Below are 27,888 nucleotides of genomic sequence, written 5' to 3' on the forward strand. Positions count from 1 at the left end.
GGGCAAGGAATCAGCACTGTGAATACTTGGGGGCAGCACTGGCTACTGTAGCATGGGGGCAGTACCGTAACTACTTGGGGCCAGCACTGTGACTATTTGGAGTCAGCACTGACTACTGGGAGCAGCCCTGCGACTACTTGGGGGCAGTACTAGGCACAGGGGAAGGTGCTGTGACAGTTGACACTGTAGGGGCATAACTGTGATCTCTAGGGTAACAACAGTACACTACACATTTGTCATAAGAAGGTGGAGGAGATGATGATAAAATAGAGGGCACTCTATATGTTAGTGGGTCAGTAACTTAGGGATAGTGGTGACTTAGGTTCTCAGTGGTTACACTATATTTTAGTTACAGTTAGCAACGCAATTTATGCACAGAAGGGAGGAGTGTCTCTTGATTGCATTGTCCACAATGCAAAACACGTGGTGCACGTGGTGTTTCAGTGTAATCGCAGATGCGATAGGGAGAAGGTCCTCCCCTGCGTGCTGGAATTGCCTTCCTAAATGCAATTCAAGTGCAAGTTCAAGTGTGAACGCAGCCAATAGCCGCATTCTAATGATGTGTTTACAATTCAAATACATTGGGCAAAAGGCATCAAATGCATGAGTGTCATGTAAGTAGCAACATGTGTTTTGTCTTTTAACTTTTGACTAACAATGACACATACTACATGCATGATAGTTCTAAGAAAATGTATTTACATGTGATGAAGCATTTTGCCCAATGCATTTAATAAACACAATGCAAACGCATCATGTGAACGCAGCATGAAGAAACAGTTTTTTAATCTAATGTTTGCAGTGGATCATTGGAGAGACGCTTCCTGGGTCCAGCTCTGCTCTATTTAGGGGTTATGAGCAGAGGCTTTAGCTTGATGGCTCCAATAAGGGGCGTAAGCACTGAGAGTGCCTAGGGCAGCATCAACACTAAATACAGCCCTCTCTACGGGCAGGGGTGGCAATGTTAATGGAATGAAGCAACCATGTTTTTCGGGTCCTGGACAACCCCATCATGTGGAAACTATGGTGCTCTGATTAAAAATCATTTAAAAGACCCCACATTCTCTTTTCAATTTCTAATACTAGTAGTATTCTGTAGCTTGACCTTTTACCCTATTCCATAGTGCACAATATTGTTCCCAAACACCATGGTGCAGGTATAAAACAGTGATGGCACCAGATGAGAATATAATCTAGAACCATAAACAACTGTATCACACTGCACCAAAATCTAGGATCAGAGATAATCTAGTCCTGCGCCACCTGTGTGACATGGTCATAGGGTGTCAGTAATTACAGCTCCCAAGTCTGCCATCTTTGTACACCTATTACAGCTTACTAAAGATACATTTAATCATAAGCTAATTTTATCACCATAATGAATAAATATTGAGAAGACACTGTAATAATAATAGCAGTCTAGAAAAGTGTAATAAATTAATAAATTCACATACCAAAGCAGATCCAACACGGCTGATCTTTATAGGATTTCCTCTGCCGGAAAGATCAAGCTGAGCTTTGTCCATTAAAAACAGGCATGCATCAAGTATCTGCTCTTCAAACTAGAAGCACAAGCAAGGAGGTGATTTGTACTTATTACAGTGGGTGGGATTGTGCATTACATTAGCACACAATATGTTACAAATAAAACCATTATAATTAGCTTTCCTTTGTGCCAAAAATAGGTTTTATATAATTTAGCCCTCTTAGGTCCCCTTTTATCCATTCATGTATGGCTTATAGTGATGACAATATCTCATTGCCAGAAAGTTGTATGTGGTAAATGTTCCAGAAATTCATACCTAAGCTATGTAGCCCATCTTTACAAGCAATTCTTTATAAATGGTTCGTTCTAAATAGATCACTGAATTTAATGGTGTAATATAACACGATGGCAACTGCTGTCACTTTTCAGTCAGTGATAGGGGGAACAAAGCTTATCCCCCTAAAAAAGTGCCCACTTTAGGTATGCTCAGAAAGAGTTTTTAGCTGCAGCTGTCTACGTGCCTGTGTGTGCCGATGTCTTTCTCTTGCAATCTTCTACACACCATCCCATTCCCTCTCCTGTCTGATCAATGCTCATGCCAGGAAGGGGGGAGGTGTGTGGCAGAAGGAGAGAAGACTGAAACATTCACAGGCTGCAGCTGCTTCCCCTGGGACTCACCACACACTACTGGCAGGGAGCCAGGTAATGTAAACTAGACTATTATAAACAACTGAAATTATTCAGAAAGCTGAAAAGGCATTTTTAAAATCAGCATAGCATAGGCTATTGGAACCTGCCACCAGCTAAAAAATGACATGCAGTTTAAGACTATTCGTTTAAATTTTCCTATCTTATTTGCTGGCTTAGAAATAATAAATAATAATTTATTTTAGTACAATTCAGACCACAACCCATTTCCATAAATCCTAATTCCATAAATCAGGTAATTAAAAGATTCCTCACCTGTCCATACTCCCAGCTCCTTGTCTTTATATTGGTTACTTCACCGTGATAAATCACACCAACATCATTCAAAACATACTCTTCTATCTCTTTTTCATCATCCATATATACCGCATCCTCTATAACAGTAGAATTGTTAACCATTTATTAAATAGTTTTTTCATGAAAAAAACTAAAAACAAAAAAATACACTTTTTGATGTTTTATATTATTTATAATGGAAATTCAGTTCAGTACAATCATTTTTATCTCCTTTTTTTTTAAATAGGATTACTCCCATGAGTAAAATACATTGGATACATTGGGGCACATTTACTAAGGGTCCGCAATTCTGTCCGGTCTCCCAAATATTTCCTTTGTGCGCCAAATTGCCCCGGGTTTTTGGTGCACGTGATCGGATTGTGGCGCATCGGTGCCGGCTTGCATGCGACAGAAATCGGGGGGGGGGCGTGCCGTCGGACAACCCGACTGATTCGGACAAACCGCAGAATTTAAAAACGAGATTGTGTCGCAAGATCAAGCACTTACATGTGCCAGGAAGAAGAAGGTGAACTCAGTGGGGAAGCAACACATGAAGGAAATTGGACGCACGATCTTAATGAATCGCGGCAGAACCGAATCCTTGTCGGACAACGCACAGCGGGGATCACGGCAGGACCGGGTAAGTAAATCTGCCCCATTGTTTTCACATTTTTCTTATTACTACTTGAGCCTCTAGCCTGTGTTTTTAACGTGTTTAAAATACAATCTGTCGCTTACCTTTGCACCAAGGGTTGCAGAGAATATAAGTGTCTGTATCAGACCTTCGGGGTGTCCTGAGTATTCCATAAGGGGTTAGAACAGCAACATATAGGCGGAATTTGCCTATGATGCAATTTGGAGAAGACAATATTGATAAAGTGACATAGTTGTAATCATTGTGAATCACTTTTGCTCCCCATTTTCCTGTTTCCAGTTCATCCACAATAGGAATTGGTATATATGTGCCTTTGCTTTGTTGTGGATATCGACCTTAAAAAGAAAAAAAAAAGTAATGAAAGTTGATCGGTTACATAATAATTACCAAACTACCAAACACAAAACATATCTCAAGCGTTCTAACTAGATTTGTGTATAATAATAAAATAAGTTATGTTCTGTAGGTCAAATGCTATTAGTGGTGGGTTAAAGGCCTAGGCTAAAGGTAGACCAATAACATAGATCAAGATTATAAGCTCCATTCAAAATAAGAGAGCAGAATATGTGACAGTATAAATCTATGCCTCAACCTGAACCAATATGAATATAATGGCCAAGATTTGTCAAAAGTGAGGAAAACTGCAATCTTTTTTAGGTGCACCTTTAACATACAGCGTACGTCACAATTCTAATGAGTCGCTGTATTAAATGTGTCACAAACTCCAACTAAGCACTGACAACAGGCCAAAACTTCAACTGACAAGGCCCTTTAGGTGCAGATTTTTCTGTCTTGTCGGCACAATGCAGCCGCACATAAAACTGTAGACACTTTTAAAATACATGTGCAGGCTCCAAAGACGTTCTTTTCAGTGCAAAGACAGACAGAAAATTGTCGCAGCCAGTATAATAAATGTAGATCAATGTGTCACCTGAGAATTAAGTTTTTAATTTATTTTTTACTTTTCCATGTCAAGATCAAATTGTGGGCCTGAAACGCATTTCACTGCTCCACTCCCAGGCTGTGCGTTTTGGGGATCTGTATACCCTAAATAGCAGTTTTTTTTGTTACTGAAGGGAATAGGAAGAAATCTGTGTCATATGCACAAAGCTGCTGTAGTGATTTCTTCTCATCTCCCAGGGTATGCGTTTAGGGGGATCTGTATACCCTAAATAGCAGGTTTTTTTTGTTTCTGAAGGGAATAGGAAGAAATCTGTGTCACATCCACAGAGCTGCAGTAGTGATTTCTGCTCCTCTCCCAGGGTGTGCATTTTGGGGGATCTTTATACCCCAAATAGCAGGTTTTTTTTCGGTTACTGAAGGGAATAGGAAGAAATCTGTGTCATATGCACACGGCTGCTGTAGTGATTTCCTCTCATCTCTCAGGGTGTGCATTTGGGGGGATCTGTATACCCCAAATAGCAGGGGTTTTTGTTACTGAAGGGAATAGGAAGACATCTGTGTCATATCCACACAGCTGCTGTAGTGATTTCTGCACCTCTCCCAGGGTGTGCATTTAGGGGGATCTGTATAACTCAAATAGCAGGTATTTTTTGTTACTGAAGGGAATAGGAAGAAATCTGTGTCATATCCACACAGCTGCTGTAGTGATTTCTGCTCCTCTCCCAGGGAGTGCATTTTGGGGCATCTGTATAACACAAATTTCAATATTCTTTTGTTGCTAAAGTTGAGAGCAAGAAATATGTGTTAAATCCATGTAGTTTATAGAGTGATTTTCGCTCCAATTACAGGGTGTCTGTTTTAGGGTATCTGTATAATGAAAATTACAACAATTTTTTGTTGCTAAAGTTGAGAGCAAGAAATACATGTCAAATTCACATAGTTGTAACGGGACGTCGCAGCAGGGGTGACTCTGTGAGGCCAGAACTGCCGTTGTCATCTAGCGGCAGTGTGTTGATCAACAACCCAAAGGTTCTTGATTGGTTGACTAGGTCATCCAATTTCTCAAATATAACATCTGACAACCTCAGCCAATGTCAGTGGGTTTGTCAGATACAACAATTAGTTGGCATGGCCCAGGAGCAGGTCAGCGTCCCTCACCTGTCCTTAACCAGCCTCTGTCCTGTTCATTTTCCTCAGCCAGAGAGCTATTAGGTGGTCTGGGCTCAGCACCACTATGCAGTGAGGATGAAGTGTTTGATGATAGTCAGTAGCTGCTTGTTAGTGAAGAGGTGTGGCAGACATCCGCTGCTTCCTCCAGTAGGCAGGCTGTGCACACTGACACTGTTGAGGAGAATTGCAGTGACAGGGAAATGCAAATTGACAATGATGTAGCTGATCGCACTAGGGAGCCGGGTGTAGCGAGGGATTCATCATTGTCAGGCGAAGAGAGTGTCAGCTTGCTTGTCAGGCAGCAGAGCAGGCAACAAGTCGCTACTGAGTCAGCAGGGTGGCAGCACTATGAAGAAGGGAGCCAAATGGCCGCGGGGTCTTCCACCCATCTGCAAGACATTCTAAAAATGGCCAGGAAGCTGTGCATGCACTTTAGCCATTCTTACAAAGCCAAGCATAGGCGGATGTGCGATGTTTCCACCCATTGGAATTCCAGCCTCCATATGTTAGACAATCTGTATTAGCAGAGAGAAGCCATTAATGATTTTTTGATGATGCAAGCGGACAGGAATACTCCCCTGTGTAACTTTGATGTCAGCCACTGGCAGCTCATGCGTGACACCTGCTGCATGTTGAGGCCCTTTGAAGAGGCCACGTTATTTGTCAGTTGATGAATAATGTCATTCCACTGCTTCATGTCCTGGAACAGATGCTGCAAAATTTGTCTGGTCAGGGTACTGGAGAAGTGGCGACTACATCTCATGGCCACATGAGATTTGGTGAAGTTCACCTCTGTAAGTGCCCATGGAATTGAAGAGGGAAGCGATTCTAAGAGCGGCGGCTGTCATGTGCGTGTCATACTAAAACACAACTGAAGACCAAACCATGCTCCCTATGCATTTTTAAGCATGGCACAATGTTCTACAACACCCTACAGGCTCTCTGCAGCCAGGAAATACCTGTTTATTTTTTTTACGTGATTCGTCATGATTCAATTTGGGTCGAATCAAATTTTTTCAAATAATTCTGTGAATCGAATTTCAACAAATTCGCCCATCTCTAATAACTTATTTTTTTATAGCCACCCTCTCAGGCTGGTTGTCTAGTTTTTGCACAGCCTGGACAGCTTCTATAACTACCTGGCTCCATTGCACTTACTTATATCCAATTTTTTGTGCCCAAATCTAATTAGATTAGAACCTTTTATAGAGTGCCCAAACTACAACCAAACCCCACTTATTTATCGCAAAGTGCCGACATGGCAATTTAAGCAGTAACTTCTTTCTCCCTTCTCTGTCATAGCTTTCAATCTTATCAGTATCCTGAGAACTCTAATACAGTAGAAAGAAGGAGTGAAAAAATCAGGTTCCCCTTAATAGGAAGAATTTTCAGGCCTAGGGCAGGAGCTACAATGATAAAGCAGATCTGCTCTCCCCTTCCCATTCCTCCTGTAGTCTCAGCACTGAGCGCAGCAAGTTCTGGGCTGTCTGGGAATCCATGAAGATAGCTTGCGGCCTCTTTGGTGATTGCCTGGGTGCCCACAGAGAGGGCTCCAAGTGCCACTTCTGGCACTCATGCCATAGGTTCGCCACCACTGGAATAGGCAGTGCACCATTTTTTCCCCAAGATCACAAATGAATCCTAGCAGAATCCTCTCCTTTGCTATTGCTATGAATGGAGGTTGGTAGGAGAAACTGGCAGAAAACTTGTTAACTAGAGATGAGCGAACATGCTCGTCCGAGCTTGATGCTCGGTCGAGCATTAGGGTACTCGAAACTGCTCGTTGCTCGGACGAATACTTCGCCCGCTCGAGAAAATGGCAGCTCCCGCCGTTTTGCTTTTTGGCGGCCAGAAACAGAGCCAATCACAAGCCAGGAGACTCTGCACTCCACCCAGCATGACGTGGTACCCTTACACGTCGATAGCAGTGGTTGGCTGGCCAGATCAGGTGACCCTGGGATAGACTAGCCGCTGCCCGCGCTGCTCGGATCATTCTGTGTCTGGATGCCGCTAGGGAGAGAGCTGCTGCTGGTCAGGGAAAGCGTTAGGGTGTTCTATTAGCTTACTGTTAGGCAGGAGTGATTCTCAAAGAACCCAACAGCCCTTCTTAGGGCTACAATAACGTTCTACTTTTTTTATTTTAATTTGCATCTAGTACCATTTTGTGAGGAATTAGCAGGGGGACTTGCTACCGTTGTGTTTAGCTCTTAGTGGCACACATATCCATAGCAAAGACCGAAGTGGGAAAATTTAGTAGGGGTTGGATTTCAATTAGGCACTAACTCAGTGTCATCTCATCTGGCATAGTAGTGTGCTTTGATACTTGGCTAGAAAATAGCCATAGGAGAATACAAAGAGCTTACTTACGCATACAGTATCGTTCTATATATTTGATTTCTGGTTGATCTGCTGGTGGCTGTACTTTCTGCAGTGCATGTACTAGCCAATTCTGAGCAATTTGTAGTGAGACTTGCGACCGCTGTGTTCTGCGCTTAGTGACGCACATATCCATAGCAAAGACCGAAGTGGGAAAATTTAGTAGGGGTTGGATTTCAATTAGGCACTAACTCAGTGTCATCTCATCTGGCATAGTAGTGTGCTTTGATACTTGGCTAGAAAATAGCCATAGGAGAATACAAAGAGCTTACTTACGCATACAGTAGCGTTCTATATATTTGATTTCTGGTTGATCTGCTGGTGGCTGTACTTTCTGCAGTGCATGTACTAGCCAATTCTGAGCAATTTGTAGTGAGACTTGCGACCGCTGTGTTCTGCGCTTAGTGACGCACATATCCATAGCAAAGACCGAAGTGGGAAAATTTAGTAGGGGTTGGATTTCAATTAGGCACTAACTCAGTGTCATCTCATCTGGCATAGTAGTGTGCTTTGATACTTGGCTAGAAAATAGCCATAGGAGAATACAAAGAGCTTACTTACGCATACAGTAGCGTTCTATATATTTGATTTCTGGTTGATCTGCTGGTGGCTGTACTTTCTGCAGTGCATGTACTAGCCAATTCTGAGCAATTTGTAGTGAGACTTGCGACCGCTGTGTTCTGCGCTTAGTGACGCACATATCCATAGCAAAGACCGAAGTGGGAAAATTTAGTAGGGGTTGGATTTCAATTAGGCACTAACTCAGTGTCATCTCATCTGGCATAGTAGTGTGCTTTGATACTTGGCTAGAAAATAGCCATAGGAGAATACAAAGAGCTTACTTACGCATACAGTTGCGTTCTATATATTTGATTTCTGGTTGATCTGCTGGTGGCTGTACTTTCTGCAGTGCATGTACTAGCCAATTCTGAGCAATTTGTAGTGAGACTTGCGACCGCTGTGTTCTGCGCTTAGTGACGCACATATCCATAGCAAAGACCGAAGTGGGAAAATTTAGTAGGGGTTGGATTTCAATTAGGCACTAACTCAGTGTCATCTCATCTGGCATAGTAGTGTGCTTTGATACTTGGCTAGAAAATAGCCATAGTAATAGGATAGCATTGTTTGGTTTTAAAAACTCAAAAAAAAACAAAAAACACAAAAAAAAAAAAAAAACACAAAAAAAAACAAAAAAAAGTAAAAAAAAAAATAAAGTTATAACTCTCATTTTAAAAATGTTTAACCCGAGGGCTAGGGGTAGAGGACGAGGGCGGGGACGTGGGCGTCCAACTACTGCAGGGGTCAGAGGCCGTGGTCCTGGGCGGGGTGAGACACCACCTGCTGATGAGGGAGCAGGGGAACGCCGCAGAGCTACACTCCCTAGGTTCATGTCTGAAGTTACTGGGACTCGTGGTAGAGCACTGTTGAGGCCAGAACAGTGCGAACAGGTGATGTCGTGGATTGCTGACAATGCTTCGAGCAATTTGTCCACCACCAGTCAGTCTTCCACGCAGTCCACCCATGTCACCGAAATCGCCACTCCTCCAGCTCCTGCACCTCAGCCTCCTCCCCCCCAGTCTGCCCCCTCCCAGGAAAATTTGGCATTTGAACCGGCATACTCTGAGGAACTGTTTTCTGGACCCTTCCCACAGTCACAAACCACTTGTCCGGTTGCTGCTGAGCAATTTTCCGATGCCCAGGTTTTCCAACAGTCACAGTCTGTGGGTGATGATGACCTTCTTGACGTAGTGGAAGTGTGTAAAGAGGTGTCCGACGATGAGGAGACACGGTTGTCAGACAGTGGGGAAGTTGTTGTCAGGGCAGGAAGTCCGAGGGGGGAGCAGACTGAGGGATCGGAGGATGATGAGGTGACAGACCCAAGCTGGGTTGAGAGGCCGGGTGAACACAGTGCTTCTGAGACGGAGGAGAGTCCTCGACCAGAACAGGTTGGAAGAGGCAGTGGTGGGGCCAGACGGAGAGGCAGGGCCAGAGCTGGTGCATCAGCGCCAAATGTGTCAACTAGTGAAGCTCCCGTGGCGAGGGCTCCTGCGGCGAGGGCTAGATCTTCAGAAGTCTGGAGGTTCTTTAAGGAAACACCGGATGACCGACGGACTGTGGTGTGCAACATTTGCCAAACCAGGCTCAGCAGGGGTTCCACCACTACTAGCTTAACTACCACCAGTATGCGCAGGCATATGAATGCTAAACACCCCACTCAGTGGCAACAAGCCCGTTCACCTCCGGCCGTGCACACCACTGCTCCTTCCCCTGTGTCAGCTGCTAGTCAGCCCCCTGCCCAGGACCCTGCCACAAAAACCCCATCGTCGCCTCCACGATCCTCCACAGCATCCACCAGCGTTCAGCTCTCCATACCCCAGACGCTGGAGCGGAAACGCAAATATAGTGCAACCCACCCGCACGCCCAAGCCCTTAATGTGCACATCTCCAGATTGCTTAGCCTGGAGATGCTGCCCTATAGGCTAGTAGAGACCGAGGCCTTTCGCAACCTCATGGCGGCGGCCGCCCCTCGGTATTCGGTCCCCAGCCGCCACTACTTTTCCCGATGTGCCGTCCCAGCCCTGCACCAGCACGTGTCAGACAACATCATCCGTGCCCTGACCAACGCCGTTTCTGACAAGGTCCACCTGACCACGGACACGTGGACGAGTGCTGCCGGGCAGGGCCACTATATATCGCTGACGGCACATTGGGTTAACTTGGTGGAGGCTGGGACCGAGTCTGACACTGGGGCTGCTCATATACTGCCGACGCCGAGGATTGCGGGGCCTACCTCGGTCCAGGTGTTTCAGGCCTACTATGCCTCCTCCTCCTCCCACCCCTCCTCCACCTCCTCCTCCGAACTACCATCCGTGGGCACGGCGCCATCAGTCGGTAGCTCTAGGCACAGCAGCAGTGCCGTCGCTAAGCGACAGCAGGCGGTGCTCAAACTGCTGAGCCTAGGCGACAAAAGGCACACCGCCCAAGAGCTATTACAGGGCATCACGGCGCAGACTGATCTGTGGCTGGCACCGCTGAACCTCAAGCCGGGAATGGTTGTGTGTGACAACGGCCGTAACCTGGTGGCGGCTCTGCAACTCGGCAGACTGACACATGTGCCATGCCTGGCCCATGTGTTAAATCTGATAGTTCAGCGTTTCCTCAAGACATACCCCAATCTGTCTGATTTGCTCACGAAGGTGCGCCGCATCTGTGCGCATTTCAGGAAGTCCAGCCCAGATGCTGCCACTCTCAGGGCAGCGCAGCGCCGCCTCCAACTGCCCGCTCACCGACTGTTGTGCGACGTGCCCACGAGGTGGAATTCAACACTGACCATGTTATCCAGAGTTTACCAGCAGCGCCGAGCGATTGTTGACTGCCAGATGTCAACTTCCACCAGAACTGGTAGTCAGGTCAGTCAGCTTCCTCAAGTCTACAATGAGGAGTGGACGTGGATGTCTGATATCTGTCAGGTGCTGAGTAACTTTGAGGAGTCAACACAGATGGTCAGTGGCGATGCCGCCATCATCAGCCTCACCATCCCGCTGCTTGGCCTGTTGAAAAACTCTCTGGTCAGCATGAAGTCGGAAGCTTTGCGCTCGTCACAAGAGACAGGGGAAGAATATTCCCTTGTTGATAGCCAAAGCACCCTCAGGTCTGTTTCTCAGCGCATATCGGAGGAGGTGGAGGTGGAGGAGGATGAGGAGGAAGAGGAGGAGAATGTTGGTGAGACACAAGAGGGGACCATTGTTGAGTCCTTTACTGTTCAGCGTGTATGGGCAGAAGAAGAGGAGTTGGAGGAGTTGGAGGAGGAGGAAATGGACAGTCAGGCCAGTGAGGGGAGTGAATTCTTACGCGTTGGTACTCTGGCGCATATGGCAGATTTCATGCTAGGCTGCCTATCCCGTGACCCTCGCGTTCAAAGAATTTATTCCAGCACCGATTACTGGGTGTTCACTCTCCTGGACCCACGGTACAAGCAAAATCTTTCCACTCTCATCCCTGCAGAGGAAAGGAGTGTGAGAATGCATGAATACCAGCAGGCCCTGGTGCACAAGCTGAAACAGTATTTCCCTTCTGACAGCGCTAGCGGCAGAGTGCGTAGTTCTGCGGGACAAGTAGCGAGGGAGAGTAGGCGAGCAGGCAGCTTGTCCAGCACTGGCAAGGGTACGCTTTACAAGGCTTTTGCCAGCTTTATGTCACCCCAGCAAGACACTGTCACCTGTCCCCAGTCTCGGCAGAGTAGGGCTGATCTTTACAGAAAGATGGTGAGGGAGTACGTAGCTGACCATACCATCGTCCTAAATGATCACACAGCTCCCTACAACTACTGGGTTTCAAAGCTGGACATGTGGCACGAACTGGCGCTGTACGCCTTGGAGGTTCTTGCCTGCCCTGCCGCTAGCGTCTTGTCCGAGCGGGTTTTCAGTGCAGCTGGTGGCATCATCACCGATAAGCGTACACGCCTGTCGACTGACAGCGCTGACAGGCTGACGCTTATTAAAATGAATAAAGGCTGGATTTCTCAGAATTTCCAATCTCCACCAGGTGAAGGAAGCTCAACCTGAATAATTGATCCACTCCTCCTCCTCCTCATTTTCCTCCTTCTCCTCCTCTTTGTACAGTAAAGCAGAGGAAAATGGCTATTTTTTGACAGGGCCCACTGGCTCTTGCTATAGTACTTCATACATTTAATTTTTCTGGAGGGCCACCTACCCGGTCCTCTGTTTGAAACAATTTTTGTGAGTGCCACATACAGGCACTCAATCTATTCCATTTTACTGCAGGGCCACCTACCTGCTCCTCTGGTTTGAAACATTTTTGGGACTGCCACATACAGGCACTCAATCTATTCCATTTTACTGGAGGGCCACCTACCTGCTCCTCTGGTTTGAAAAATTTTTGGGACTGCCACATACAGGCACTCAATCTATTCCATTTTACTGCAGGGCCACCTACCTGCTCCTCTGGTTTGAAACATTTTTGGGACTGCCACATACAGGCACTCAATCTATTCCATTTTACTGCAGGGCCACCTACCTGCTCCTCTGGTTTGAAACATTTTTGGGACTGCCACATACAGGCACTCAATCTATTCCATTTTACTGGAGGGCCACCTACCTGCTCCTCTGGTTTGAAAAATTTTTGGGACTGCCACATACAGGCACTCAATCTATTCCATTTTACTGCAGGGCCACCTACCTGCTCCTCTGGTTTGAAACATTTTTGGGACTGCCACATACAGGCACTCAATCTATTCCATTTTACTGGAGGGCCACCTACCTGCTCCTCTGGTTTGAAAAATGTTTGGGACTGCCACATACAGGCACTATCCAAATTAAATTGTCTCCATAGCAGCCTCCACACGTTGTCTCCATTGCTACCTCCAAAAGTCGTCCATATAGCTGCCTCCATACATCGTCCCTTTATCAAACGAGGTGTGTCAGGCAGAAATTTGGGTTGTTTTCATGGATTCCACATCAAAGTTGTTAACTTTGTCGCCACCCTGCTGTGTTATCCACAAAATATACTGGCAAACTTTTACCATTTAGGGATATTATTTCAGCGCTTCTTGCGCATCTGTTTACATTCCCCTCACCCGGCATATCCTAAACTTATAAGAACGCTACTACACTTGATCTTATACAAAAGGTTCTTAGAAGTGCTGTTTGGGGAGTAGCCTAGAGACAGGGGCTTGAATTGGCGAAAGCTCGCCTGGCAGCGGAGCGCCAGCTCCATGCGCATCATGCGCTTCTTGCGCATCTGTTTACATTCCCCTCACCCGGCATATCCTAAACTTATAAGAACGCTACTACACTTGATCTTATACAAAAGGTTCTTAGAAGTGCTGTTTGGGGAGTAGCCTAGAGACAGGGGCTTGAATTGGCGAAAGCTCGCCTGGCAGCGGAGCGCCAGCTCCATGCGCATCATGCGCTTCTTGCGCATCTGTTTACATTCCCCTCACCCGGCATATCCTAAACTTATAAGAACGCTACTACACTTGATCTTATACAAAAGGTTCTTAGAAGTGCTGTTTGGGGAGTAGCCTAGAGACAGGGGCTTGAATTGGCGAAAGCTCGCCTGGCAGCGGAGCGCCAGCTCCATGCGCATCATGCGCTTCTTGCGCATCTGTTTACATTCCCCTCACCCGGCATATCCTAAACTTATAAGAACGCTACTACACTTGATCTTATACAAAAGGTTCTTAGAAGTGCTGTTTGGGGAGTAGCCTAGAGACAGGGGCTTGAATTGGCGAAAGCTCGCCTGGCAGCGGAGCGCCAGCTCCATGCGCATCATGCGCTTCTTGCGCATCTGTTTACATTCCCCTCACCCGGCATATCCTAAACTTATAAGAACGCTACTACACTTGATCTTATACAAAAGGTTCTTAGAAGTGCTGTTTGGGGAGTAGCCTAGAGACAGGGGCTTGAATTGGCGAAAGCTCGCCTGGCAGCGGAGCGCCAGCTCCATGCGCATCATGCGCTTCTTGCGCATCTGTTTACATTCCCCTCACCCGGCATATCCTAAACTTATAAGAACGCTACTACACTTGATCTTATACAAAAGGTTCTTAGAAGTGCTGTTTGGGGAGTAGCCTAGAGACAGGGGCTTGAATTGGCGAAAGCTCGCCTGGCAGCGGAGCGCCAGCTCCATGCGCATCATGCGCTTCTTGCGCATCTGTTTACATTCCCCTCACCCGCCATATCCCAAACTTATAAGAACGCTACTACACTTAACTTGGTGCAGGCTGGGACCGAGTCTGACCCTGGGGCTGGTCATATACTGCCGACGCAGAGAATTGCGGGGCCTACCTCGGTCCAGGTCTCAAAGGCCTACTATACCTCCTCCCACCCCTCCTCCACCTCCTCCTCCTCCGAATTACCATCCGTGGGCATGGCGCCATCAGTCGGTAGCTCTAGGCACAGCAGCAGTGCCGTCGCTAAGCGACAGCAGGCGGTGCTGAAACTGCTGAGCCTAGGCGATAAAAGGCACACCGCCCAAGAGCTATTACAGGGCATTCCACATCAAAGTTGTTAACTTTGTCGCCACCCTGCTGTGTAATCCACAAAATATACTTGCAAACTTTTACCATTTAGGGATATTATTTCAGCGCTTCTTGCGCATCTGTTTACATTCCCCTCACCCGCCATATCCTAAACTTATAAGAACGCTACTACACTTGATCTTATACAAAAGGTTCTTAGAAGTGCTGTTTGGGGAGTAGCCTAGAGACAGGGGCTTGGATTGGCAAAAGCTCGCCTGGCTGCAGAGCGCCAGCTCCATCCCAAGATCCAACTAACATAGTTGCAGCACCTTTAATCTACTACTAGTTCACTGCCTCCATAATAATAATAATAATAATCTTTATTTATATAGCGCCATCATATTCCGTAGCGCTTTACAAATCATAGGAAACAAATACAAATGTATTGTAACAGAGCACAACATTTGTATGGAACAACAGGAGTGAGGTCCCTGCTCGCCAGAGCTTACGGTTTATGAAGATGATGGGGTAACACGAGGTAAAAGAATATTTAACGGTCAAGCCATTCTTCTTAGGGAATAGAACAAAATATAATAAATGGAATTGCTGTCGCTTGAACCACTCAGCCGTCATCTTATATACCAGGTCCAGGGTGAATGGGACTGCAGAGAAGTCTGGTGCCTGTTGGTTGCTGGATAACAGATGGGAGGACGACACAGGACGGGTTAGTAGAAGAGTTAAAACTTCATGCAGTTAATGAGTGTTATAGGCTTGCCTAAAGAAATGGGTTTTAAGAGCACGTTTGAAACTTTGGAGGTTAGGTATTAGTCTGATAGTCCAGGGCAGAGCATTCCATAGAATTGGTGCAGCTCTAGAGAAGTCTTGGAGACGCGAGTGGGAGGTCCGCACTAGGGTAGAGGTTAATCTAAGATCACTGGCGGATCTAAGAGCACGGGTTGGGCGATAGACTGAGATAAGAGAGGAGAGGTAGGGGGGTGCAGCATTATACAGAGCTTTATGGATGAGGGTTATTATTATTTTAAACTGTATTCGAAAGGAGACTGGCAGCCAGTGCAGCGACTGGCATGAACTGTAAGCATACATGGTCCCCTTATCAAACGAGCTGTGTCAGGCAGAATTTTGGGTTGTTTTCATGGCTTCCATGTTAACTTTGTCGCCACCCTGCTGTGTAATCCACAAAATATACTGGCAAACTTTTATCATGTACCGATATTATTTGAGCGCTTCTTGCTCACCTCCTTTGGTTCCTCTCTGACACCCATTGGTTTGAAGCCTGAGTCCAATTAGGGTATGTCGCCATGCCACTCTCTAGCCTGCTGCCGCTGCCTCTGCCTCTGCATGCCGTCCCCTATAGTGTCAGGGTCAATTATTGGATGTTTTACATGCTATCTAGCTTCATTCTGTCACTCTGTCATGGCCATGCTGTTGCCCATAATTTCGGCATAATGGTGCGATTAAGCAGCCTCAGAGGCATCCATGCATGCTGCCCCTGCTGTTTCCTGTCCATTTCCGTGGTGTTTCCATCCTTTTCTGAGGTTCCCAGGTGTTTGGCCAAGCTTCCCTGTGCAGACCCTTGGTCCCCTTGAAAAATGCTCGAGTCTCCCATTGACTTCAATGGGGTTCGTTATTCGAGACGAGCACTCGAGCATCGGGAAAAGTTCGTCTCGAATAACGAGTACCCGAGCATTTTAGTGTTCGCTCATCTCTATTGTTAACGTTTTGAACCCCAATATGGTGGAATTAAAAACTTTAACTCAACTCTCAAAAAACAAGTCTGCAAACAGCTATGATGAGTTAAAATCCAATTATCAATAAATGCTTGAACATTTTAGCTCATATCAGGTTGGTCTCTAATGGAATCACAGGCTGCACTGAGTGGAATAGCAAAAGAAGGACTGCTTATTGGGTATGAAAGTAACAAGCAAGGAAGAACAATTGATCCATGAAAAAATGGAAATATATAACTAGATTTACATTTTTAAATCAAATAATGATATTTTGAAATCTTTTGTGTGTTATTTTACTTAATTGTAAGACCTCCTAAAGGCTTTTAATCGCGATGGGAGAAATAAAGGGACTGTAATAAGAAGATAGCTTTTTAGCAAAATAAACATCTATATTCACACGATACAGTCAATATTCAAGTATATTTAGAAACACATTTACAGTATTTCTCTGTGGTTAGTGGTTATTTCATTCATGATTATATTTGGTGCATTAAGAAATGCACATGACCCTGATCAATAATGATGGATTTTAACATTCCTCTTACACAATATAGCCTAAAAATAGCTAGTACCACTGTATATATCACTTCCTCCCAGAAGCATCAATATGAATTAGATTAAAGAGACAATTTGTGGATAAAAGGGAAATAAATCATCTCCCATGGATGTGAAAGAAATATGATATAATGGGATAAAATAGCCGCGATTGTATGGAAGAAGTCTTGTCAAAAGATGAGCACAACCTTACTTCACAAGACAGATGCTTACAAAAATGTAACTTGGCGTCTAAGCATTTCAAGGCAGGGAGAAAACAAATTGTGTAAAATTCAATAAAATGTGCAAATCATGAAAAATAGGTGGCATGTAATACATATACAATATAGTCATTTGTCACCCATATACATTGAAAATAAACTGAAACAATAGTTTCTGGTCTATGACTATGCTTGTAGCCTTGTCTTGGGAATTTGCCTATACTATTCTTCTTTTATGGAAGACTTGTGTGCACTTATTAATTTAAATTATTTAATTTCATTATTAAAAATGCTCTTTAAAATGTCTTTTGCAGTTTTATTCTTTTTTTGCATTTATACAATATGAACATCTAATAAAGCTATTTAACAGCAAACGTTTCTGAAACAGAAGTTCAATAAGCAAAGAAAATTAAAACATTTGTGATATACTGTGCTTATTTTAGGTATAGGCATTAAATGTACAGATGGAGTTTAGAATATTGTAAAACATTTTCTGTGCATATTTTAGGTGGATTACTTTACCAAGGAATGATTTCATTTTGCTGCTTCCACCAGAAAATATGCAGCCTATTGGCTTTAGCATCTTAGCATTCAGGGGTTGTGTCAGTAGAAGAGAATAATTTGAGAATAGAAAGTACACAGGGAGAAACTGAAAATGGAAATGAATAATATAGCATCATGAAGCCAGATAAATATAATATCTCGAAATCTCTATAGTTGTGGAAAAATGTGTGCATTTTGAAAGTAATGCAAAGCATTGCGTATAGAATTAAATTAGAAGACATTCATCGTTAAAAAGTGAGCTTTGTCAAGAACGATTGCAATACAGTCAAACAACCATAAAAACACAGTAGGAATAAGTATTCATATTGGGAGAAGCCTTTAATACTGTATGGGTTGGTTTTATTGCCAGAATAACTACTGCAATATATCAGTGGAATAGAACTGTATACCACAAACTGTAGACTTAAAGATTGCAATGTAACAGATTTACATATTGTTGTCAGTAGATTAGAGATTGGTATGATATTACTTGTCGGGTACAAAGGTGTGTTTTAATATTGCAAATTGAGAGATACCCAGATAACATGCTATTAGCCTCAAGAAAGTCATTGTTAAGGATGCAGAGTCCACTTGAATGAATTGTCAGTTTTGTTACCTTTAAATTCTGGCTCATCAGGCCCAGATAATCACAGTAAGAAATTATGGAAGTAACATGTAGCTTAACCAGGTTCTTCATCAATCCCACTTCCAGATATAGGTATAACATGCTAATCGGTCTCCTTAGCACAATAGTCCATTATAATATAGGCAGTTCAGACAACCCATAGGGACCTAGAGCTCATGTGCATTTTGTGTCTATGTGAACCATTCGCCAGATTTAATGTTGTGTTTGGTTGCACAATAAATGACAAAGATGGAGGTTAGAATAAGTTCCTGCTACACACTACTGCTTAACTCTGCATTCATCTATCCTTAACCTCACATCATACAGTAGATTTATGCAGGAACCCTTGAGAAGTTTGAGGACTTTCAAAGAGATCTGCAATGGCCCAAAGTCTCTTCAAGACTGTACAAAGAAAGAGAAACCAGATTTAAAATAGATATGTGTGTAATTCTGCATTGTACTACCTCTTTGATAGTATGATATGTATATAAAATGTACAAATAGCACTTCACTGCTAAAGTTTCTTCATAATCAACCAAAATGTTATTACCAACTACAGTATTCGGTACTGTGCTTTGTTTCTGACAAACCCAAATGGTGAATGGTGGCCTCAGTAGTACTCTTTCATCACTATTTCATCCTGTATCCTGTAATGTAACTTACAGCTTATTAATATCTATGACTGCCATCTGAATGATACTGAGATGTGTATATTAAAGAGATGGCTCTTGATTGTACCGACTGTTAGATATGACCTCCTTATGTGGATCAAACATATCAACCTCTTTGCAAGGAAAGTTTTTTAGCTGAATGTCTTGAATTGGAACTGGAGACGGCAGACCTAGCAAGTTTTGTTTTTTTGGAAGGCCTACGGGAAAAAGAGAAGAGGCCATCACGACAGGGCCAGATGACTAACCTTTGACCCAAAAGCACTAAGCTCCCAGCTGTGAGTGATACCACCCATATTGATCTTTTCATTGAGCTGATGACAGTTGAGCTTGAAAACCTAGCTGTGTGTAATCAGGATATGAGGAATAATTTGACATCTGAGGAATGTCTAGCCCTCGTCAACCTTGAACAGAACAAGGGTATCGTGATAAAACTGTTCGACAGGGGTAACAATGTAGCTATCCATCCTGATAAACAGTGCTACCTCCCATTGTCAATGAATCCTGTACTTCAGTTCATAGGGAATTTGGAACAATGCTTCATTGACAAATTAGAGTTGACTTTTCCTTCCAAAATTTGGGCCTCCAAAGGTCCAAGGCTACCTACCACTGCGGGGATGCCCCATAGTTTCAGGAATAAACAATCTCACACAATACGTGAGCTTGCATCTGGACCTGATTTTGAGGTAATTTAACTGGATACAGTAATTGCTAGTATGGATGTCTATGCAAGGTGTGACAATTTCTTGAGTCCAGAGGCAATCACTATAAAAATCCTAACATCTTTGTGCTGAAACTGTTGAGGTTCTTTCTTGAGAGAAACATTTTCAAATTTGAAGACAGCTTCTTTCACCAGCAACATGGTACAGCTATGGGGAGCCCTGAAGCCCCTATATATTCAAATCTGTACCTCGGCTGGTAGAAGAGTGCAGTAGACTTCACTCTAGATGGACATTTTCTGTGTTTGGTTGTTATGACTTTGTTGCAACCCTCAATGTGAATGAAATACCTTATCTCCATTATGCTACATTACGGGACCAGGTATGTAAGCTTCCACCATCAAAATTATAGAACTACTCCAAAGACATAATTATACTCCCATAAGAATACAGGAGTTACACTGTTCTTTGTATAAAAATATACCAATTCAACAAACTTTATTGAATAAGTTAAAAAAATAAAACAGGCATAATTGGTGTCTGATAGCGCTGTCAGACCTTGGACATGCGCAATAGTACTTTGACAGCGGAAGTGGGGCAAGCGGCAAACCGGATGTCGGTTTGAAGCACATGCGCCATTGTCATCCACCTGCATTTTTGTCCGGCAATAAGTTCCGATCCCCCAGCTTGTGTTTCATACCCCCTGAGGAAGCATGGGAGAAACGCACATTGAGTGAGTCCGAGACACTTGTTTATGACATATATATCTGCCGCTAGTATGTATACTAGTCACTGTGTAATGTGATATGGATATGAGATGGTTTTTTTGGGTAATATTTTTGTAGAGTTGGCTGATATACCCGATTTGTTGTACATGTGACTCGACCCAGTCTGACCATAGTATTGGATTCTCTGATTAATCAATTGTGCCTGTTTTATTTTTTAACATATTCAATAAAGTTTAATTAATTGGTATATATTTATACGTGTAACTCCTGTATTCTTTTGGTAGTATACCTCAATGTGAATGAGTTGGATTTAAGTTTTACCTGCGATATTGGTAAAACTGACTTATCCTTTCTTGACCCAAGGATCATGAAAATAGCAGATGGCCACATACAGACAAAAGTGTACCTGAAATAAACTGTGACATACATTCCATTGCAATTTGTGCATTTATTGTGTTAAATTAGAGGACTATAGGGACCAGGCAGGAGAGATGTGTCAGAGGTTCATCAGGAGAGGATTAAAATTTCTGAAACCAGGGGTCAAACAAGCTGAAGGGACAGTTAGAGATGAGAACTACATTCATTGAAGGCAATGTCACAAGGCTGGTGGGCACCTTTTGAAAAGATAAAAAATAAAGTTTGCAAAAAACAAATTAAGGCAGAAAAAAATAAAGACTGAAATAATTATTGCCAAGAAAGTAAAAACAATCCCAATTAATTTTTCAAAACCATAAATAAAAATCTAACAAACTTAGAAAGGGGCTCATGTCTGTGGAATAAACTGAGGTGATAGTGTAGGGAGGGGTAAAGAGACAGTGGGGGTCATTTATTAAGGGCCCGATTCGTGTTTTCCCGACGTGTTACCCGAATATTTCCAATTTGCGCCGATTGTACCTGAATTGCCCCAGGATTTTGGCGCACACGATCGGATTGTGGCGCATCGGCGCCGGCATGCACGCGACGGAAATCGGGGGGCGAAAACCCGACGTATTCGGAAAAACCGCCGCATTTAAAAACGGAAAATGTGTCGCTCGGGACGCGCTTACCTGCACTCAGACGGCCTCGGTGAATTCCGGCGCGTTCAGATGCTTTTCAGCGCAGCAGCGCCACCTGGTGGACGGCGGAGGAACTACCATCATAAATCCCGGCCGGACCCGAATCCAGCGCAGAGAATGCGCCGCTGGATCGCGAATGGACCGGGTAAGTAAATCTGCCCCAGTATATTGAATGTTGCCTTCTCAAATGTAATTTCCATGGTAAATGACATAATGAGGAATCACATAAATCCTTTGTTAATTGTCAGCTGCTTAAAGGGGTTTACCCACAAAAGAAAATTCTCAAATGTTAATACCCTAGTGATGTTTACACAATAAAGATAAATTTTAACCCCTTACTTTTCAATTTTACTCAATTTTAGTTTTATTGCTGTTTTAGCTCCTATAACTCAGTGATGGTCCGTGTAAAATTCCAGATTATGGGCGGGGACTGTGTATAAATATACTACATGATCCAGCTAGTTTTGTGAGCTGACAATGTGGTTAGATTATCATGGTGCAAGGTTTATATACACTTTCATTTACCTTTTGAACATTGCACTTGTATCTGACATAGAAAAATAGAGATGAAACAGATCATAGATGTTGAGATCCATGAGATGTATATTACAAATAATCACAAAATCAGCTCTACTACATCTCTGCTCTTCCACATCACACTTTTAGATCAGATGTGCCTCTCTCCCCCTTCATGGATAAATAACTTATCTGCTTGTACCTTGTAACTCTCCACTCGCTGCTCCTGTTGTTTGCTGGCAGGAAGTCAGTGTCTGTGTATCAGTGAGACCTCGTCTTTAAATGCCGGGAGAGGGGCCACTGCAGAAAGGAGAGAACAGCTCTGCTCCACAGCATCAGGAGAGATGCCTGCCGTCATAAAGTCAGAAGTTCCAGGGTCGGAAACCAGGGGCAACTGAAATTGTGTACACCAGAACTGGTAGAGACAGTTGGGATTACATCTGTGAAATGCTGTATTTTTATTAACATTGAATTAAAGAATGTGTTATTTTGTTACCCTAAGTAAATTTAAGAAACTTGTCTTAATGGGAATACCCCTTTAAGCCAGGAAGAAGTAAAGCACTGTATCACATCAATTAAAATAGACACTTCACCAGTACCAGATGGTATATACCACTGGGTACTGCAGAAATGAAGTAGATAGATTACTAAACTTGGAGTTATTCAGCTTGGTAAAAGGAAAGGGGAGACTTCATTACAATGTACCTGCATTACTGAATGGGAAATATCGAGATCTCTCCACAGATCTTATTACACCTAGGGCTGTTCCCATTAGAAGGGGGCATCATCCATACTTAGAGAAGGTTCTACTGTAGACATAGACAGGGTTTATTTACTGTAAGGGCAGTGAAACAGTGGGAACAAAACTTTTTTTTAGTTTAATGTTGATTCAGGGAGTCATTGTGACTGCTGTATTTGGGTTGTGAATGATTTTTTCCCTAATTTGGGCCAATTAGCATCAGCCTTGTATGTTTTTTTACTTCTTCTGGATCAACACTTTATACAAACATGGAAATCATATACTAAGAATCCCACATTTCTTCATAAAAAATGTCACTGAAAAATGAAACAGTTAGAGCCATGTAAAGAACATGTGTAAAAAAGACAAATTGTATCTGTTTTGTATTTTGAATGTGAAAAGTCTCAAAAACTAGAAGAAGAAACCAGACAACTTGGTGATAAATCCACCCTAAGATGGATAATCACTGTGAGTAGGAAATACTGGCTGACAGAAATGAATCCTACTTGCCAACCCCCCTGATATGTATTATCAAACATTGGATTTAGTTAATGATAAGTTATCTTCCACAGGGCCATGGCATCTGATCAAATTTTTAAAGCATCTGCAAGACTTGAAGGTAAGACCCTATGTGGACATGAAACACATTACGAGAAGGTCTAAATTCATATTCTGCACTGAGCAGACATCCTAAAGCACTTTTTATGAATTGTTTACAGAGCCTACTGCATCGTAAGCCAAGCACTGATGTGTAAATCTTGGAATATTGGAGAATTAAACTGGAGATAAGTACTGTGTCAAGCCATAAGCCTAGGAACCTTTCATTCATTATTAAGCACAACACAAAACTGTACAAACTGGTAAAATAAGTGAAGCATTCTAGAATCCCATCAGAGTTAATTTAATATGCTAACAGCAATAACACTGAAATATTGATGGGATATTTTTAATTTTGGTTCAATATAGCACAACCTTTGTTTTGTATTATTTCTGCCATAGGTTAATCTGTGAGAAATAAGGAAGTGAAAGCAAGTGAGTGAGAGAAAAAAAGTAACACGTCTGAATCACTACTAGGCACCGGTGACTTGTGCCAAAACGCAGTCCTGCTCCTGCTAAAGCTAAAGGGGTGGTCAAATAAATGTAAATAAGCTTTACAAGGGACCAGTAAAATAAAACATTGTTACTTATTCTCTCCTGATACACTCCACTTAGTAGGGATCAGACCAAATGGGTCTTTGCTACTGTTTCCAGTGGATCTAGGACATACCCAGAAAATGGAGTGTAGTGTCAAGCAGCAACAGGAACATTACCTGTGTGTTTGAAGACCGAGGAACAGTTAGTAAATATTATTGTTTTAAATATTAATGTTTTACTGGTCTCTTGGAGAACCCTTGTAAAATTATAATAGTTTGGTTTAATTTTTGATCAGACAACCACTTTACTATTTACTGTACATACAGTGTGAATAAATGTACAGCATGGATTCTTACTATATTCACCCATCAATGGACATAGAAATGGCTCTTAAGGGTATTTACTGTGCATATATACAAAAAGTCTGCAATATGCCTTCATTGTTTTGTAAGTTGCAAAAAAGAATTATCATGGTGTGAAGGACTACGTGTATAGATTGACTTGATTCCAATAATGCAGCCTGCATATGCAAACATGTTTTAGGTTTAGCAAAGATAGAGGGGTTTTAGTCTCACCCCACTACACATGTTCAGAGTTTTATCAAGCAAGTCTCATTTCTGTATTCCTGTGCAATTCAAACTGTATCTCTTTTTGCTCTTAAAGGTAAACCAACAATGTCCCCAACACTCACTGGAACCTTTAGTAGTTTCTGTAACTAATGACATCCATATGTTTTGCAACAATAAGTTTGTGAAGGTCTTGAGACATCTCACTGATTTTACTCATCATGACATGTATAGCATTTTGGTTAATGTCACACCACTTTTTGGAGTCCATCAAAAATATCTTCATTAAGTGACATTATTATCTTCATCAAGTGGCAGGATTACTTTCCATTACTGTTTTTAGCTGAGGTCATGACTTTCTATGGCTTTTTGCAACTCTCTTTCATCATGTGTTCAATGCTTGTCTCAAGACCAATAAGGTTGTGAAAGACTGGAGACATCTCACTGATTTTATCTATCATGACATGTTTCTCATATGTTATTTTGTTAATGACAAACCCCTTTTGGAGGCCATCGGGTGAACCAGCTGATGTTATCTTTACTTAGTGGGTGGATTGCTTTCTAATTACTGCAGATTTCAGCTGGTGTCATGACTTTTTTTCAATACTTTTCCCTGTATCACCTCTCTTCATTACCTATAACTTCATTTATGGACATATATGGCTTGATTTCTTTTCCAGTGTGGATGGAATGAGATTGTTTTGACATATGGTTACAATCTGTATTTAGCGCCAATGCAGGGAGATACAGGGGAACAGAGTGCAAAAAGATGAAGAGAGTGCAGTGCTTGTCTCTGTTAAACCCGTAAACATTGGGGGATATTCATTATGCCTTCCCCCAGCTTTTGGCAGCCATGGAAGCCTTGTAAATCTCTGGTGGGGAAGGGGATGAACAGGGGTTGGCAGAGGCGTAAATCCCCCTGAATACTGCGTTTACTAATAATGTGTGGCTCCAGACTGTTATACTTTACAGCAGGATCAAAACTTTTATATCAATTCTATTGGGGAATTCTCATTTTGCACAGATTCCCTCAGCCTCAACAGGTTAATATATTTTCAGACAATGCAGGATTTCTCTAGAATTTGACAGGCTGGTCAATATTGTTGGAGTAAAGATGGACAGCTGTAAAATATCACTAAGGGTATTTATCTACTGGAGCTTCAATTGGAATGCATTTCCTCTGGCCACAAGAATCATATTACAAAGTATTGCTTCAGTCAAAACAAAGCGAACAAAAAGACAACCACAGAATCTTCTCTTTTCAGAAAAGCCTATTGCATTTGGGTCTCTACCAAGGGCTAAGTGGTTCATAATGATTTTATACCTAAACTAATATATACATTCTTTATACATCAGCTGTGTTGTGTTCTGCTGTTTTTAAGATTTATTCAGATACTGTATATTACCATTAAGAACACCAGCTATGGATTTATTTATGAATGTTTGTAGCAGCCTGTCACTAGAACAGAGATTGATAATTACATTATCAGTTCTAATCGCTAAATTTCCCTGTTGTCATTATTAGGACATTTATATTCAAAAGGGAAAATCTACAGCTCTGTAAGAATAGGTTGTTGCACTGTATTACTCAATTACATAACTTCATTTAATGTTTTAATATGTTTAATATGCTTGATATGAAGCATAATTTTCATATAGATTTCACAATTCAATACATGACAGCTCCACACTCAACATAGAGTAATCGCTAGTCATTAAACAAAAATGTATTAGTAGAAATAGTATCTTATTTATGATGCCACACATTATGGCAATTTGAATAAGAAATGCAACAGGTCAGACTGCCCTAAGTCATTTTAGAAGCAATTGAACAAGCAATCATGCAGTATAAAGTAAATGGCCAGGAAATGAAAACAAGACTTGGAAATTCTTTAATGTTTAGTAAGGCACATATGACTAATCTATTTCTTGTTTTAAAGCATGGCCAATGTTCAACCAGACTATGTCATAAACATAATGGGGCAGATTTCTGAAAAGTGTTAGACTTATGCTGGTCGATAAATCTGGTGTAGTCATTTTTAAAACTGCCTGGTTCTACTTTGCATCTCCTTTTAATTATTGGACTCATGCCAGAAAACTCCACTATTATTTTGATGCATTTATATAATTTATGGAATACACTCTTTTTCCTATAAACCCATACCCTTTTTGTCGTTCTAGTCGGAAAATATCTAAAAACTAAAAAACCTTCAAACATGCAGCACTATTAATTGAGGATGGTTTTCAAAGAAAATTATGGCAGAAATCTGCTGTAAACAGTTTGATAAATCTGCCCCATTATATTTCAACTAAGTGTACATCTTCCAAGAAGGAGAGGAGAAGAAAGTACACAGGAATTTGACATTTTCAAATTAAGCAATGCCATAAGACATCAAATGAGTGTCTGAGGTTGATTTTAGCGTTGTGTTCACACAATGGGGCACATTTACTAAGGGTCCGTCGGGCACATTTACGCCGGGTTTCCCGAATTTTTCCGTTTTGCGCCGAATTGCCCCGGGTTTTTGGTGCACGCGATCGGATTGTGCCGGCTTTCATGCAACACAAATCGGGGGGGGGGGGGGGCGTGACGGTCGGACAACCCGACTAATTCGGACAAACTGGGGAATTTAAAAACCAAATTGTGGCGCAAGATCAGCACTCACATGCACCGGGAAGAAGAAGGTGAACTCCGGCGGATCTCAGCGGGGAAGCGACACATGCAGGAAATTTGACACACGATCTTAGTGAATCGTGACAGCTCCGAATCCTCGCCAGACATGACGGATCGGTGTCGTCAATGGGATGGGTAAGTAAATAAATATGCCCCAATAAGTTTACATTGCATTTAAAAACACAATGCAAATGCAAAGAGCACAATGCTCAGCCCCATGCATGGAAATGCATAAACACTCAGGCCAAGTACCACCCCAGGTCTGCACAATATTTTGTCTGAAAAATGTGGTCACCACATGTTTCTCACACCCAACATGGTCACACATAGCAGGCCAAAAAAAGCAAAAAATGTATGTTATGAATATTTGTATAGTTCTATACATTTAGGCTGCTCCTCTCCAGTGCACTGCTATATGTTTGCCTTGGCTACGTCCCCTCCATAGCAAGTCATTCCCTATCTTTTCCATGTGCATGGTACAGTGCCAAACGTGTGTGCCCATCGTACCACTGCCGGGCGCCATAGCCATCTCTAGGCTGCAAACTTGTTGCCTGATATACACCCCTACAACGGCTGTGTGAAAGCAGCATTATATGTATGTACATACAAAAATAATGTATTTTTTAGGAAATGATACATAAGCTTGTATAGAGTTGCACAAACTCCATATTTCTAGAAGGTAGGTGGGATGACAGTGCTTGGGTAAACCATGGCCTGTTTATCAAATCTACACTCACTGGCCACTTTATTAGGTACACCTGTCCAACTGCTCGTTAACCCTTAATGTCTAATCAGCCAATCACATGGCGGAAACTCAGTGCATTTAGGCATGTAGACATGGTCAAGACAATCTCCTGCAGTTCAAACCGAGCATCAGTATGGGGAAGAAAGGTGATTTGAGTGCCTTTGAACGTGGCATGGTTGT

The 27,888-nt window shown here is 42.7% G+C and overlaps 1 protein-coding gene across 3 annotated transcripts in view; it reads right to left on the minus strand.

The window, feature by feature from the left end:
• Positions 1–27,888, minus strand: part of F13A1 (coagulation factor XIII A chain) — a 98,824-nt gene that overhangs the window by 60,516 nt on the left and 10,420 nt on the right. For all 3 annotated transcript variants that reach the window (XM_072152525.1, XM_072152524.1, XM_072152526.1), the window contains exons 4-6: positions 3,209–3,460; positions 2,450–2,568; positions 1,455–1,562 (exon numbers count right to left, since the gene is read on the minus strand). In XM_072152525.1, coding sequence (XP_072008626.1) covers positions 1,455–1,562; positions 2,450–2,568; positions 3,209–3,460 — 479 coding nt within the window. The remainder of the gene's footprint in view (positions 1–1,454; positions 1,563–2,449; positions 2,569–3,208; positions 3,461–27,888) is intronic.

This window comes from Engystomops pustulosus, chromosome 5 (genome assembly GCF_040894005.1).
Source record: "Engystomops pustulosus chromosome 5, aEngPut4.maternal, whole genome shotgun sequence".
Lineage (NCBI taxonomy): Eukaryota > Metazoa > Chordata > Amphibia > Anura > Leptodactylidae > Engystomops > Engystomops pustulosus.